Source organism: Panthera pardus, unplaced genomic scaffold, assembly GCF_024362965.1.
Source record: "Panthera pardus isolate Hobbes unplaced genomic scaffold, ASM2436296v1 HiC_scaffold_25, whole genome shotgun sequence".
Classification (NCBI taxonomy): domain Eukaryota; kingdom Metazoa; phylum Chordata; class Mammalia; order Carnivora; family Felidae; genus Panthera; species Panthera pardus.
The window spans coordinates 24643981-24661463 of NW_026526821.1; the positions used below are offsets into that span (position 1 = coordinate 24643981).

Consider the following 17483-nt stretch of genomic DNA (forward strand, 5'->3'; position numbering starts at 1 on the left):
GGATATAAAGCTCTCTAGTTTTCAAATAAAGCCTGAAGATAAGCATGAAGAAAAAACAAACACGTTGAGTAAATTTTGTTTCACTTGAAAAAGGTTTACTTATTTAACTGTCATTTAAAAAAAATTTATCCACCAAAAACAATGAGCCAAAAATGTCTAAGTACCCAAAGAGATAATACTGTCTCATCAGGAAAATCCAACATTCCCACTAAATCTACATTTATAGCAAGCTATTATTTGGTGACTTTTAATACTAAAATTCAGTGATTTCTTTTCATAAACATTATTTAAAAATTAACCAAAAATATTTAAGTCTACAAGAACAAATTTCTTCTAAGAACCATTCTACATGTTCTTCCACAAAAAAACTTGACTGGGATGCCCGGCTGGCTCAGTAAGTAGAACATGTGTGATCTTGGGGTTGTAAGTTTGAGCCCCACGTTGGGTATAGAGATTACTTAAGAACAAAATCTTAAAAAAATTTTTTAAAACAAAACATTACCTCTAACATTCTCAGGGGAAAAAAATAATCTAAAAATCTTTAACAGTAGAAAATTATTAAAATACAAAAGCAATCCCCCTCACCCCCCCTACCTCCCCAGTTCTTATCCAACCAACCTATGCCAGGTGCTAGAAATTCAATTTTAGTGGTAAACTCTTATTTTCATTTCTGGTTTACAATTAAAGTTACAGAAATGGAACCAAAGAACAATCTAAGTGTAGTTCCCATCATGCATGCTTGTGAACTAGACCAGATTTTGTCCGCTTACAACTCATGACTTGATTCAAAGTTTCTCGGTTTCTAAGTGTGAATCAATTGGAAAGAATAGGAAACATCAACAAATATTTGTATTTCAATCTTGACTCTGCATGATACTAATTGGTGTGATATTGGACTTATTATTTCAATTATCAGAGTCTCAATTTCCTTATATGCAAAATGCAAGTTGTGCCTTACTAAAGCTACGATGGTTAAATGAGTATATATGTAAACACATCGCCATAGTGGCTGGCACATGGCAAGCATTAAAAAAATGGCAGCTATTTTATCTGGCAACTCCAATCCTAAAATACACTGTGACTTTCCAATTAAAATCTCTACTTCAAATAATTATGTTAAATTCTATCAATTATTTTCTTACCTGAGTGGAAAACTGGTAACAGAAATACTCACTTTTGTGGGCAATAAACAATAAAGTTGTAAGTATAAATATACAATTTAGATTCTACTTTAAAATATGAAAATGGATATGCTTTGTTAATTATTAAGTATTTTTCATTAGTAACAGTTTCAACTTGTAGGGGGTAAAAAACTTTAGCAGCGATAAATGCAGAGTGTAGAGCAATATAAAAATGAAATTTAACTTGTGTATTATTTTCTAGTATTTCAATTTATGGAAAAATTTGACTATTACAGAGTTCCTATGAATAGTAGTCAATTAAAATGAACTTGTCAACTCTGAAGCAGTATGACCATTTCAGAAATTTCTCTCCACCCTCACTAACCTCAAAGAAACAATCTGGAAGATACACCAGGACTGTGTTGAAGGTCCTGCTATTAAAAAAGATCATGAGTTAAAGAGGAAGTAGGAAGTCTTCCAAAGCAGAAACAGAAGAATAGCATCTGACAACTGCAAAAGGTTTCATAATGTAGTTTCTAAGTAAACAAAAAGAACTTTGTCAGACTAATCAAGAAAACCACTAATCTGCTCTTTGTCTTGGGGACTCTTAAATCGACATTTCAAGTGAAAATTTGCTTAGCACATTTGTAAGTAATGGAAAAATCTAAAAGGAATCCACTAAGAAGTACTTTTATTAAGCATGCTAGCTATATAGGCACTAATCCGGGTGCCAAACTTCTTTCAATTAGTTCATGTTTATTATTTCCTTTAACAAAAACTAGTGGGTCATAAATTGTAAGCTATGCTGGTATACGTATAATGAATTGGTTTTGTCATTATTATAACACAAAGATACCTCTGTAAATGTAGCCTACAGAAATGGAAAAGGAATGACAAATGGATTTCAGCTTGTATTGGTAGGCTAATACAGTACTAAGAAGGATTTCAAGTCAAATTTAAACTCAACTAGATACTACTACAGACAAACTATGTCTGCCATTGGCAATGGAGAGGGTATGGCATCATTTGCCATAATAATTATCATCATTGGTCTACAAAATAAATAGTTTACAAATCAATTCATTACACAGAATCAACTGTGATTCAACTTTGATTTGCAACTTTTCAACTTATAGAAAAATGTTTTATTCATAGAAACAATGCACTAAAAGGAAAATGTTTAAAATAATCAATGTCTCTTTTTATTTTTATTATTATTATTTTTTTTCAACGTTTTTTATTTATTTTTGGGACAGAGAGAGACAGAGCATGAACGGGGGAGGGGCAGAGAGAGAGGGAGACACAGAATCGGAAACAGGCTCCAGGCTCCGAGCCATCAGCCCAGAGCCCGACGCGGGGCTCGAACTCACGGACCGCGAGATCGTGACCTGGCTGAAGTCGGACGCTTAACCGACTGCGCCACCCAGGCGCCCCTCAATGTCTCTTTTTAAAAAAAGAAATAATTTCTTTAAGGTGAAAAAGAATAGCAATAATTACATACAGCATCTATGGTGGCTAACATTAGAAAGAATCATTAAAGAGCCTATATAAAAAGTGATTACTTACTTTCTGAACATGTAGTTTCACCATTGGTAACAACTTCAGACTCTAACTGCAGCCCATCAAGACAAACTGACAAGTCTCCCATTGTCTCTGTTGGCTCTTTGTCACCTACAAGCTGTAAAGTCACAACTACTTCCTCAACTGTAAGAGAATATAATTACAGAACAAATAGTCACTTTTTTTTCTTTAAGCCATCTTAACTGTTAAAAACAATGAATGTCAGAAAAAATTTACATTTTTGTGTATATAAATTGTTTTTAGTATACTTCTCTGAGGTTTCAGGACTTTTGACACAAACATTTAAAAAAACAACAAAATTTGCTAATGTTTAATATCCATAATGTAAAATACTAAATAGCTCAATCATCTCATTTGTTATATTCATTCCATCCTTGCAGAAAATAAGCCAGCGGGATTATTCAGCAATATATGCCTGAATTTTACTGAGTGAAAACATATAAGTTAAGAATGGACTGCATCTCTTAAATCCTAAATGAGATTTAGAAAGTATGTTTTAGACAGTCAAGGGGTAGAAAAACATCTATGTTTTAAAATCATGATATATTAATCAAAACAAGCACGTTTCAAGTTTTTATATATCTTCATATAAATATATATACATGCAAATAAAACCACAGCCATCTAAAATTAGGAAATTTAAAAAAAGCATTTGAAAAGACAATGTCAAAATATTAATCATATATGTCTTTGAAATAGAATTACATTTTTCATCTCTATATTCTTTAGTTTTCCATAATTGAGTTATAATATTTTAATAAGTACCTATTTACTAAATTTACTAAAAAATATTGGGTCAAAAATGAATGGCTAAACCAAGGTTGCTCAGAATGCTTTAAATAATTCAAAATTCGAGGCACCTGGGTGGTTCAGTTAAACATCTGACCTTTGATTTCAGCTCAGGTCATGATCTCAAGGGCTCAGAATGCAAAGCTTGCTTGGGATTCTCTCTGCCCCTCCCCTACTCAGGCTTGCAAGTGCACACGCATGCACACATTGGTTCTCTCTTTCTCTCTCAAAATAAATAAACATACATTTTAAAAAAGCTAAAGATTGTTCTCCTCATTAATATTATAACCAAGCAAACTTAAAAACAAATAGTGAACATAGTCATTCTGCACGTCTTGCACATGTATTTCTTGCAGAAAAACAAATAGCCTAACACAATTTCTGTTACTTTTACATACATACGTTTCATGTTGTTTGACTTTAAGGTTTCAAAGATATCCAATGCTGCAGTTCCCAACAAAACATCAGATTTCAGTGTCTGATGACTCCACACGCGAAAATGCAATTTACTCACAGGGGTGACAATACTAAAAGTGAAGAAAGGTTAAAAAAAAAATTATTATTTTCATTAAAATATCACAGTGGGATTCTAAATAAATTACAATTAAATTTTAATGTCTAAAATCTTCTGACTGTATCTCTTACAGTTTATTGTACAATCAATATTGCCCCTATTTTGTAATCTTACAGAAAACATCTGAATGCTACATGCTTACATTGTCATTTTCATTTGTGGCTGAACTACAGGGGCAACTTCATGCATATATCACCAACACAAGTAAAACTGCTCATCATGCTACAAACTGTTAGAAAACTTGTCTTACTTTAGTAGTATAAAAAGTTAATTTATAAATTAAATCTTTACTTTATGTCAGGTAGTATAGTGAGCCTGAGGTGATTTCATTTCATCTTCATGGCAACCCTAAGAGATGGGAATTACCACCCGCATCTTCAGATATAGAAACCACTATTCAGAGAAGTTAATTAAGCAAGTTGCCCAGCATTCCACAGCTAGTGAGTGGCAGGCTGTAATTTGAACAAAGGTCTGAAAACAGAGGAGGAGGAGGAAGAGGAGGAGGAGGAGGAGGAGGAGGAGGAGGAGGAGGAGGAGGAGGAGAGGGGGAGGAGGGGGGAGGAGGAAGGAGGAGGGGGGGAGGAGGAAGGAGGAGGGGGGAGGAGGAAGGGGGAGGGGGGAGGAGGAGGGGGGAGGAGGGGGAGGAGGAGGAGGAGGGGGGAGGAGGGGGGAGGGGGGGGGAGGAGGAGGAGGAGGAGGAGGAGGAGGAGGAGGAGGAGGAGAAGAATACTATCTGTAATGGTAATTTCCAAAACAAATTTTGGGAAATCTGAACTTGCACTAAACTGCATACAAAGTGTTCTCAAAGTCACCAATTAGAAAAACAGGAACACTGTTATTATCTGCCATGGTATGGTTCAATGCTATAAAGAAAAATTCTAGGGACGCCTGGGTGGCTCTGTCAGGTAAGCATCCAACTTCAGCTCAGGTCATGATCTCACGGTTTGTGGGTTCAAGCCCCATGTTGGGCTCTGTGCAGACAGCTCAGAACTGGGAGCCTATTTTGGATTCTGTCTCCCTCTCTCTCTCTGCTCCTCCCCCACTTGTACACCTTCTGTCTCTCTCTCTCAAAAATAAATAAAACATTTTAAAAAATTGAAAATGAAAGAAAAATTCTAGAAATATTTGAATTTCTCTATACTTCATTCTAAAAGGTGATGAAATTTGGGGGGACAAATAAACTCTTTCTCAGAAGGCTACCTATGTCTATTACCCTCATTATCATATTTTCACCACCATTTTAAGTTTAAACAAACTAAATGGGGATGGAATGTAAGGAATTATTAATTTTACTTTCATTTGAAAGAGGATAAAGTATACTCTCAAAGATGGTCTTATCGAAATTAATTCAATTCTAGAGAGAATGCCCACAACACAAGCCATGTAAACATTGCAGACCAATCTGCTACAACTTAAAAATTCAGAACTTGAGCTGAGTTCCCCCAAACATCTAGGATCAACAATAGTATTACCTTAAGAGGCTACAAGGAGATGTTTCTTTTTTCTTAACTTTTAAACCACTAAGGAGTTCATATCATTATCAGCTTAAAGAGCCTCAAGGTGCACATCTAGTGAGCAGAGCCAGCAGTTGGGAGAAACTTGATGAGTATTCAGTCAATACTCAGTTATTCTGCTAAATATCTCTCATCATTACAGAGACTGGTGATCTTTTACAGATTTCATTTGCTTTAAAAAAACATCTGCTCATATATTTTTAAATGTAGATTCAATCTCTAATAGACCTCTAATTAAAAACAAAGTCTAAGAAACTTTGTTGAAATAAATACAGATAAGCATTAGGATACTTCTCAAATTTCACTTATTTGCTCAAAATCATCATAAAGTACATCCAGATACCCTAGAAATCCAAAAGTCATGTTAAAAAAATAAAAATAAAAGTCATGTTAAAAAACAATTTAGGTATATCCAATTTGTTTTGTCATTTATTAGGAATAAATACAATACACATCAGCATGTACTATGTGAACAGCTTATAGTTTCAAATATCTCACCATTTAGAAATGAAACTTTTCCTTAGTCACTGGTTTATTTCTCTAAGGGAAGAAAATTCAAGAATTCCAAATGTTAGGAGGCGCCTATGTGGCTCAGTCGGTTAAGTGTCTGCCTTTGGCTCAGGTCATGATCTCACAGTTCACTAGTTCAAGCCCCACATTGGGCTCTCAGCTGCCAGTCAAGAGCCTGCTTCAGATCCTCTGTCCCCCTCTTTCTCTGCCCCTGCCCCACTCACACTCTCTCTATTCATACTCTCTCTCTCTCTCTTAAAAATAAACTTAAGAAAAAAAAGAATGTTTTAAAAAATTTAAAAATGAAAAAAAAGAATTCCAAATGTTATGTAATAAAAAGAATTTTTGTATATTTGATGTGGTGACAACCAGTTATATTTTGAGCTCCATTTTAATATACATTTGGTCCCCAAACTAAATATGCTATATTATCTTGAAATCCATTTGTTGATAAATCATGTTCTCTTCCATTTTAGTAAAAACACTAAAATTAATCTATAATTGTCTTCAATGAGTGCTCAGTACCAACATGTGGTGATTTGTCATTTAGTGTTAAAAATGAGCTATATGCTACTTCTATGAATTCATCCTACAGATAAAAACACCAACATATAGTGCATGACTCTTGGTTTCAGCTCAGGTCATGATCTCACAGTTTGTGAGTTCAATCCCCATTTGGGGTTCTGTGCTGACAGTACGGAGCCTGCTTAGGATTCTCACTCTCTGCCCCTTCCCTGCTCTCTCTCTCAAAATAAATATTTTTTAAAAATTAAAAAAAATAAATAACACCAACATATAGACAGGCACATGGATGTATATACTGCAATGCTGCGTAATAACACAACATTAGAAACCAACTAATTAGGGGCACCTGGGTGGCTCAGTAGGTTAAGGTACGACTTCAGCTCAGGTCATGATCTCACGGTTCATGGGTTCAAGCCCTGCATCAAGCTCCGTGCTGACAGTATGGAGCCTGCTTGGGATTCTCACTCTTTCCTTCTCTCTGCCCCAACCCCACTTGTACTTTCTCTCTCTCAAAAATAAATAAACTTCAAGAAACCAACGGATTTACAGGGAACTTATAAACTACACGATAGTCCATTCATATTAAGGGATATTATTAAACTATATAAGGTATGCTAGATCTATATGTATGCAGCTAGAGAGATAACCATGCTATGTAAAGTATAAAAACAGAGTTATAGGGCACCTGGGTGGCACAGTTGGTTAAGTGTCTGACTTAGGCTCAGGTCATGATCTCACGGCTTGTGAGTTCGAGCCCTGCGTGGGGGTCTGTGCTGGCAGCTCGGAGCCTGGAGCCTGCTTCAGATTCTGTGTCTCCCTCTCTCTCTCTCTGCCCCTTCCTTGCTAGCTCTCTCTCTTTCGCTCTCAAAAATAAACATACATACATACATACATACATACATACATACATAAAAACAGAGTTACAGAATTTTTTTTAAAGGAAGAAAACCCCTGTGTAGGTTCTGTGTGGGCATCATGATTAAAAACACAAAAACAAGGGCTGCCTGGGTAGCTCAGTTGGTTAAGCATCCAACTCTTGATCTCAGCTCAGGTTTTGATTTCACAGTGATGAGGTCAAGCCCCATGCTGGGCCCCAGGCTGGGCATGCAACCTACTTGAAAAAGAAACAAAAAGGAAAAGGAAAAGGAAAAGGAAAAGGAAAAGGAAAAGGAAGAGGAAGAGGAAGAGGAAGAGGAGGAGGAGGAGGAGGAGGAGGAGGAGGGAGGAGGAGGAGGAGGAGGAGGAGGAGGAGGAGGAGGAGGAGGAGGAGGAGGAGGGAGGAGGAGAAGGAGGAGGAGGAGGAGAAGGAGGAGGAGGAGGAAGAGGAGAAGGAGGAGGAAGAGGAGAAGGAGGAGGAAGAGGAGAAGGAGGAGGAGAGAGGAGGAGGAGGAGGAAGAGGAGGAGGAGGAGGAAGAGGAGGAGGAGGAGGAGGAGGAGGAGGAGGAGGAGGAGGAGGAGGAGGAAGAGGAGGAGGAGGAGGAAGAGGAGGAGGAGGAGGAAGAGAGGAGGAGGAGGAGGAGGAGGAGGAGGAGGAGGAGGAGGAGGAAGAGGAGGAGGAGGAGGAAGAGGAGGAGGAGGAGGAAGAGGAGGAGGAGGAGGAAGAGGAGGAGGAGGAGGAAGAGGAGGAGGAGGAGGAAGAGGAGGAGGAGGAGGAAGAGGAGGAGGAGGAGGAAGAGGAGGAGGAGGAGGAAGAGGAGGAGGAGGAGGAAGAGGAGGAGGAGGAGGAAGAGGAGGAGGAGGAGGAAGAGGAGGAGGAGGAGGAAGAGGAGGAGGAGGAGGAAGAGGAGGAGGAGGAGGAAGAGGAGGAGGAGGAAGAGGAGGAGGAGGAGGAAGAGGAGGAGGAGGAGGAAGAGGAGGAGGAAGAGGAGGAGGAGGAAGAGGAGGAGGAGGAGGAGGAGGAGGAGGAGGAGGAGGAGGAGGAGGAGGAGGAGGAGGAAGAGGAGGAGGAAGAGGAGGAGGAGGAGGAGGAGGAAGAGGAGGAGGAAGAGGAGGAGGAGGAGGAAGAGGAGGAGGAGGAGGAAGAGGAGGAGGAGGAGGAGGAGGAGGAGGAGAAAAAGGACAAGACAAACACACATCAAAAAAATTATTTTTAAAAATTATTCATAGCCCTGTACTTCAACCCTAATTTAAGGAAAGAGCTGTTAAGAATCTTTCTAGGCCCATAACCACGGGCTCTCCAGATGCTGTTCGGTAGCAATAATGATACCACCATCAATTAAACTGGAGAAGGTAAAGGAGAGATTGGAAAAACAGAAATATCTAAAGAGAAACAAAAAAGGGACTAGAGAAAGGAGTCCTAGGAATAGATGAGAAAGAAAAACAAAAACATGAGAAGAGGAGCAAAGAAAACAAGTGAGAAACTTTTAAAGCTTCACTGCTATTCACTTATTAAACTAAATACACTGTAGAAAATACTTTCAAACCTACACTGTAAGGGGTTGCTTCCATTTGGGACTGTTCGTATTGTTGCATTTTTCTGTCTTCTTTGACTGTCCATCAACTGTGACTTCCACATAAGGACTTGGTCCAAACCAATTCTTTTTATTTTCTTTAAGTTTTGCTGAAATGACTAGGCAAAATAAAGGAGAAAATATTTAAATATTTGAGATGTTAGTTCATCCTTCAAATCCATTTAATTTCATAAAGGTTACATAGAACATTATTACTTTTACTCAGAGAAACATAAGTTTTAGTCTAAAATACTTACTAATTTTATTCACTCATAACCTTTGTATTTCCTTCCATCCTAGTAAATGAACATAGGACTTCCCCCACATCACTCACCCAAATTACTATTAATAGACTCCCCAATGTCAGTATCAATAGTCTCAGTACTCTGAAGTCAATTAAAAAATACACCATCAGGGGCATCTGGATGGCTCAGTCAGTTGAGCATCTGACTCTTGATTTCAGATCAGGTCATGATCCCAGGGTTGTGGAAATGACCCCAGCATTGGGCTCTGTGCTGAGCATGGAGCTTGCTTGGGATATTCTTTTTCTCTCTTTCTCTCTCCTTCTCTTTCTCTCTCTGTCTCTCCCCTTCTGCCCTCACTCACATGCTCTCGTGCTCTAATTTTTTTTTTTTATAAAGCACATCAACAAACTCAGTCAACAAATATTTGAATCCCTAACATGTACCAGGTAATTGCTCTCAACTGTAAATAGTGCAGTTTACAGTATAGAAAAGGCCCTGACTCTCAGGGAGATAATACCCTAGTTAGAGATAAGTCCTTGTGCTGAAAAACAGGCTAATGTGGCAGAATATAATTTGGTAATCTCTGAAGAAACAGTTTTAAGCAAACATCTAAATGACAGGGAGTTTGCTCTGAGAAGATTGGAAGTGGGAAGAGAGCATCTGTAGAGAAGCAAAAAGGCTTGGCATATCTGGAGGAAATATAGCAAACAGGGAAGAATGGTAAATGAGGTGAGATCACATTCAGCTTTACAAGCCCAGATAAGGAATTTGGATTTTATTCTAAGCATGCTGGAAAGTCACCAGAGGAAGACAGTTGCAAACTAGGATTGTTTTTAGCGTCTCCTATCTCTTATTAGCAAGAGCTTCCTACAAAGTACATCTTAAGATACTGACTGATTCCTTCATCTTCACCCTTGAGTTAGTTACCTTTGCCAAAAAATAGCCTTGTCCAAGACCCTTGGAAGGTGCAACAAGTAGATTCAAATCTAGTAGAGCACCTAATAATGGTTCCCACAAGTTGACAACTCGTTGCTCCCCTATAAATGAGGTGATCACAGCCATGGAAACATTCTACTACCTAAATATCTATTCTAGCAGCTAAGCACAGAGAATGTCAGTGCCCACCAAGATTAAGGGACGTTTGGTATTGCTACACGAGTCTGTATAGCAGCTACCCAAGAAACTCAATATACAGTCCAAAGCATACACAGTCTGGGCATCCTAGCAGGTCCAGTCCCAGGTGGCAGCTATGAATCGCCTGACTTCACAAACATCACTTCTTTCCTTTGATACTTATATGCCTTTTTGGTAGCATGCAAGCCAGCTGCTGGGTTAGTACTCCCAACAATGTATGCACATTCTATAAACCAAAACTTCATCATTATTTTGGAACATTTGGTATAATAAAGTTTGATGAGATTTCATATCAATATGCAGTATCAAAAAAAGTATCTGTCAAAGAAAGAAAAAAAAAAACTGCAAGAGATGTTACTGAAGTAGGCAACAAGGAGCCTCTGAGGAACTTTAAGTAAGAGTGCTATTCTGGGGCACCTGGGTTGAGCGTCCAACTTTAGTTCAGCTCATGATCTCGTGGTTCGTGAGTTGGAGTCCTCGTGTCTGGCTCTGTGCTGACAGGTTGGAACCTGGAGCCTACTTCTGATTCTGTGTCTCCCTCTCTTTATGCCCCTACACAGCCCACTCACACGCGCTCTCTCTCTCTCAAAAATAAATAAACAAACATTTAAAAAAAAAAGAGTGCTATTCAACAAATTTACTGAGTGCCTACTATATATATCAGATATTATTTGGGGCACTGAGAATACAGTGATAATCAGATTAATACTCAAAGATAATTCTGCTGTGGGAAAAATAAATTGATAGGGAGACAAAAGTGGGGGTTAAGAGACTACTAGAGTCATCTAATCAAGAGATGACAGTGGTTTGGATGGTGAACATGAATACGGGGGGGGATAAATATTTTCTAAGGAGAACCAACATGATTAGATTACATGAGGAAGTTGGAAAAAAGAAGAAGCAAGGATAATTCACAGGTTTTCGGTATGAATAACTGAATGGAAGAATATGCCATTTAGTAAGATGGAAAGATCTGGGATAAAAGCCTGAGGGGGGGTGGCATAGGCAGGAAATCAAGAGTATTATAATGAATGTATAAAATTTGAGATGTTTGTGAGACATCTAAGTGTAAACACTAAAAAGTCTTTTTCAGAAAAGAAAACAATCAAGCGGGGCACAGACCTATCTCTGATTAATATGTACGATAAAGCTCAAGTACTTAATACAGAGCAATATTTAATCACAGGATTGCCACAGAAAAATATAAAACCCTTATTTTTAACACATTTCTGGCCTGAGAAAAGGTGAAAAAAGCCTAAACAATTTTGCAAAGACCACCATTGTACTTCAGAGGCTCTTATGGACCTCTGAAACTGATTAAATCTAGAACAAAGCAACGTAGGCCTGACAGGAAGGAAACCATCTGCCCTCAGTGGCATTTCAGGATTCAAACTTTTCAAAGTTATTTTGCCGTATAATCCCACCCAACCCCACTAGAGACATTGTAGGAAACTTTAAATGTGGAAATAAAAGAGGTAAGTGAAACTAACACTAACAGTTAGTGTTGGCTATGTGTCTGCTACATAAACATTTTCATTAAAAAATTTTTTTTTCTAATGTTTATTTTTTGAGAGAAAGAGACAGAGAGCGTGAGGCAAGGGAGGGGCAGAGAAAGAGGGACACACAGAATCCCAAGCAGGCCCCAGGGTCTGAGCTGTCAGCAGAGCCTGACACAGGGCTCCAACTCATGAGCCATGAGATCATGACCTGAGTGGAAGTCGGATGCTTAACCAAGCCCCCAGGCACCCCAAAACATTTTCATTTTAATACTCAAAAGACTATCCTGTGAGATAGGAATTATCATCTTAATTTTTATACATAAAAAGACAAATTCAACAGAACTTAAAAGTTTGCATGAGGGTCACTTGCGAAGCCTGAACAGGAGAAATTAAGTGCTCAAATCTTAGTTTACATTGCATAAAACTTTTGTTACAGTCCCAATATTAAAAAATAGATCACTGCACTACTTCCTGAAACTTAATTTACTATAGTAAATTAAAAGAATAAAAATGGTAAACTGTAAGACAGGAAACTGAAAAATCTCAGTATCACATCACCTGGGCTACCGCAAAGGTCTCCAACAATTGTTTTTAACCTCACTTCAGCAACCCCTCAACTTCTAGGATTATCTTCCTAAAACAGATGTGCTCATGTCAGTACTTTTCAAATACTTCTCTAATGCCTGCATGATGAAATTTAAACTCTTCTGGGCATTTCACATTGTTGTTTACCTCAGTTCACAGCTAAGGAAACTGAGGCTCAAAGGTATTAGTGACATGCACAAGGTTACATAACTACTAAGTATCAGAACCAAGACCAGACATTAGCTTCTCTGGAGATGGGAATCATTAGTCTAATATACATTTCTTAACTAAAACTTGGGGTCAGGGGCGAAATGACCTCCCCAAGAGTTTAACGATAGAAACTTTAATGGTACACAGGTCAAAACATTTGACAGTATTTATTATTTTCTACTATAATTTTTGCATCTATCTGATAAACTATACAAGAAAGTTATTGCCCAATATGAAAAATACAGGGACATTCACTAACAATATTCCAGTAAAATGTGAACAAATCAGTTAAATGCCAACAGAAATTCCCAAAGCAACTGCTTCAATGAATTATCTAGATCTATGTGAAAGAGTAGCACAAAAGACAACCTTTCTTATTCAACTCAAACTTGAAGCTAAATGGCTACTCAAGTTATTTCCATAAATTAGATTCAAATTACAGAAAATGTTACTGGAGAGTGGTCAACATGGTGGAGAAGCAGGGGGACCCGAAGTTCCCGTGTCCCTCAAACACAGCAGTATTGAGGCCAGAAGACTTGGAATTCTAGGAATCCGGGTTACAGAGTGACAGAAACATCTCCAGGGGCCCACAGGGACAACGTAGCAGGCCATAGGTGCATGACTGCAAACTGGGAGAGATAAAACAGGTGGCATAGGAACAGAAGGGAGGGATCCCCTTCTGTGAAGAGACAAAAGGAAGAGAAAGACAGGCTGTGGAAATGTAGGACTGTATTTGGATAAGAGAAAAACCATGGACCGGGGAATGGAAAAAAATGGAGAAAGAACCAATTTCTAACTGTGGGAGGTGGGGAGCCAGCCCTGAGCTAGGTAGCTACCTCTCAGGAGCAGAGAGAACAACCCTTTCCCTTGAGTGCTATGAGAAGACAAATAGCCATTCCAAGGACAAAAGACCCTGTAGGCCCATGAACCCCTTGCCCCCCCCCTCCCCCGCACCAGCCAGAGGTCCTTTGTACCTGACAGTACCCCAGAGTGACAGTATCCAGGAACTGGGACAAGGGATCCTGTAAGACATTGGGGTTTGAATCCCAGCCACGTGCCTGGAAGGCACAGGAGATGGTGGAGGGGGACATAGGTGGCTGCTTGCACTCGCACCCACTCAGCACTGTGAGGAGCCAGAGGCCCTCAGTTGACAGGCTGGGTGGAGTGGCACTTCCCAGGAACCAGGGTGCGTGGAGCAGGATCCGGGTTTTAATCCCACCCAAGCACCTGGAAGGTGCCGGAGACTGTGGAGCAGAACAAAGTGGCCTGCTCGCGCCCGTGTGGCACTGTCAGGATGGCCTGAACAAAGTGGTTTGGGACACCTGGTCCACGGAGGAGAGGCTGGGGTGTTGCCAGTTTTCTCCCCATCACCAACAAGGTGGGGTTTCAGGGAACAGACAACGGGCCCACAGTGGAGGTGGGACCCACATACACCAAACCACATCCCTCTGTACCTGGTAACTGCATATGTAACAGAGCAAGATTGACACTGACTTAACCAAACAGTCCCTCTTCCAGATCATTGCAGGCACTGGTTCCAAGGCCCCATCAGATATTGGTCCAGTGGTTTTTGTATTCTTTGATTTGATTCTTGATCAATTCTTATTTTGTGTGTGTGTGGGGGGATATATATATCCCCCCTTTTCTCCCTCTTATTTCTTCCCTTCTCTAGTCTGGTTATTCTGGTTGTTGGTTTAAGCACACATTTTCAATCTATTCTTTTTACATCTCTTCTGTCTCTCCTTTACCCCCCCCCCACCCCCCCCACCCCCCGGTCTCTGGACTAAGCTGTATAGTTTCTCTGATTCTCTGCCTGGTCAATTTTTTTTTCTTTTCCTTTTCCCCACCCATCACTTCTCTCTCTCTATGGGATAAGGCCTCTTCCACCACCATACACACCCCTTTTTAAAATTTTTTCCAGGGACACTTCAACGAACAAATCAAAGCACACCTAGTGAAAGATCCAAACCACCACTATGAGTAGGGAGATAAAGCAACCAGAGCCTCAACAACAGAGAGCATGAAACACACTCCAAAAACACCTCCTGAAGGGCCAGGCCCTGGACAGTGTTATGACCCCTTTTTAATATAATAGTGCTCACAGCAGCAAGACTCATAACAACCTATTAAAACACATAAGGGACAGAAAACAAGCCAGTATGACAAAATAGAAGAATTCTCCTCAAAAGAAATTCCAGGAAGGAATGACAGCTAGAGAATTGCTCAGAACAGAAATGAACAATATAACTGAGCAAGAATTTAGAATAATAGTCATAAGATTAATAGCTGGGCTTGGAAAAAAGCATAGAAGGAAGAAAAAAAGCTTAGAAGATGGCAGAGAATCTACTGCTGCAGAGATCAAGGAACTAAGAAACAGTCACAACAAATTAAGAAATGAGGTGCTAAATAAACTAGATGCATTGACAGCAAGGATGGAAGAGGCAGAGGGGAGATTAAGTGAAATAGAAGATAAAATTATGGAAAATAATGAAGCTTAGAAAAAGAGAGGTAAGAAAATATTAGACCACAAGGGGAGAATTACAGAACTAAGTGACTTGATGGAAATGTAATAATATCCATATCATACGAGCTCCAGAAGAAGGAGAAAGAGGCAGAGGTTTACTTGAACAAATTATAGCTGAGAACTTCCCTAATCTGGGGAAGGAAATAGACATCCAAATCCAGGAGGCTCAGAGAACTCCCTTTAGATTTAACAAGAATAGATCTTCTCCATGGCATATCATTATGAAACTGGCAAAATACAAAGATACAGAATTCTGAAAGCAGCTAGAGACAAATGGGCCTTAACCTACAAGATAGACATATAAGGGTAGCAGCAGACCTGTCCACTGAAACTTGGCAAGCCAGAAGGGAATGACAGGAAATATTCAATGTGCTGAACAGGAAAAATATGCAGCTAAGAAGACTTTTTATCTAGCAAGATTGTCATTCAGAATAGAAGGAGAGATAAAGGCTTTCCCAAACAAAAACTGAAGGAGTTCATCACCACTAAACCAGCCCTGCAAGAGATCCTAAAGGGGGACTCTGTGAGTGGAATGCTGCAAACACTAAAAAGCACCAGAGACATAAGCACAAGCATGACATCTACAGATAACACAACGACACTAAATCCATATCTTTCAATAACTCTGAATGTACATGGACTAAATGCTCTAATCAAAAGACATAGGGTATCAGAATGGATTAAAAAACAAAAACAAAAACAAAAAACAAGATCCATCTATATGCTGTCTACCAAAGACCCATTTTAGACCTGACGGCACTTTCAGATTGAAGGTAAGGGGATGAAGAACCACCTATCATGCTACTGGAAGTCAAAAGAAAGCTGGAGTAGCCATACTTATATCAGACAAACTAGATTTTAAACTAAAGGCTGTAACAAGGGATGAAGAAGGGCAGTATGTCACAATTACGAGGTCTATCCATCAAGAAGAGCTAACAATTGTAAATGCTTACACTCCCAACTTGGTAGCACCCAAATACATAAGTCAATTAATCACAAACATAAGCAATCTTACTGACAGGAATACTGTAATTGCAGGGGACTTTAATACTCACAACAATTGACAGATCATCTGGGCAAAATATCAATAAAGATACAAGGGCCTTGAATGATACACTGGACCAGATGGACATGATAGATACATTCAGAACTTTTCATCCAAAAGCAGAATACACATTCTTTTTGAGTGTACATGGAACATTCTCTAAGATGGATCACATACTGGGTCATGAAACAGCCCTCAATAAATATAAAAGGATTGAGATCATACCATGCATATTTTCTAATCACAATGCTATGAAACTTGAAATCAACCAGAAGAAAAAAATTTGGAAAGCTTCCAAATGCACAGAAGTTAAAGAACATTCTAATAAAGAATGAACGGGTCAACCAGGCAATTAAAGAAGAAATTAAAAGATACATGGAAGCAAATGAAAATGAAAACGTGACAGTCCAAATCCTTTGGGATGCAGCAAAGGCAGTCCTAAGGGGAAACACAATGCAATCCGGGCCTATCTCAAAAACCAAGAAAAATCCCAAATACAAAATCTAACAGCACATCTAAAGGAATTAGAAGCAGAACAGCAAAGAAATCCCAAAACCAGCAGCAGAAGAGAAATAATAAAGATCAGAGCAGAAATAATATAGAATTAAAAAACAAAAACAAAAAACCCAGAACAGATCAATGAATCTAAGAGCTATTTTTTTGAAAAAATAAAACAAAATTTTTAAACTGCTAGCCAGACTTCTCAAAAAGAGAAAGGACCCAAATAAATAAAATCACAAATGAAAGAGGACAGACCACAACCAGTATCACAGAAATATAAACAATTATCAGAGAATACTATGAAAAATTATATGCCAACAAACTAGACAACCTGGAGGAAATGGACAAATTCCTAGACACCCACACACTATCAAAACTCAAATGGGAAGAAACAGAAAATTGAACAGACCCATAACCAGTGAAGAAATTGAATCACAGTTATCAAAAATCTCCCAACAAATAAGAGTCCTGGGCCAGATGGCTTCCCAGGGGAATTCTAACAGACATTTAAAGCAGAGTTAATACCTATTCTTCTCAACCTGTTCCAAAAAACAGAAACAGAAATAAAGATTCCAGATTCATTCTATGAAGCCAACATTTTTTTTTCCATTTTTTTTTTAACCTTTATTTATTTTTTTGAGACAGAGCATGAATGGGGGAGGGTCAGAGAGAGAGG

The 17483-nt window shown here is 38.9% G+C and overlaps 1 protein-coding gene across 4 annotated transcripts in view; it reads right to left on the bottom strand.

The window, feature by feature from the left end:
• The window catches only part of ITCH (itchy E3 ubiquitin protein ligase), a 141954-nt gene that overhangs the window by 72337 nt on the left and 52134 nt on the right, over positions 1–17483 (bottom strand). For 3 of the 4 annotated variants that reach the window (XM_019458734.2, XM_019458735.2, XM_019458736.2), the window contains 3 exons: positions 9042–9183; positions 3894–4018; positions 2688–2825 (listed from right to left, as the gene is read on the bottom strand). In XM_019458734.2, the coding sequence (XP_019314279.1) occupies positions 2688–2825; positions 3894–4018; positions 9042–9183 (405 nt within the window). The remainder of the gene's footprint in view (positions 1–2687; positions 2826–3893; positions 4019–9041; positions 9184–17483) is intronic. The other variant, XM_053890331.1, reaches the window with a different exon arrangement.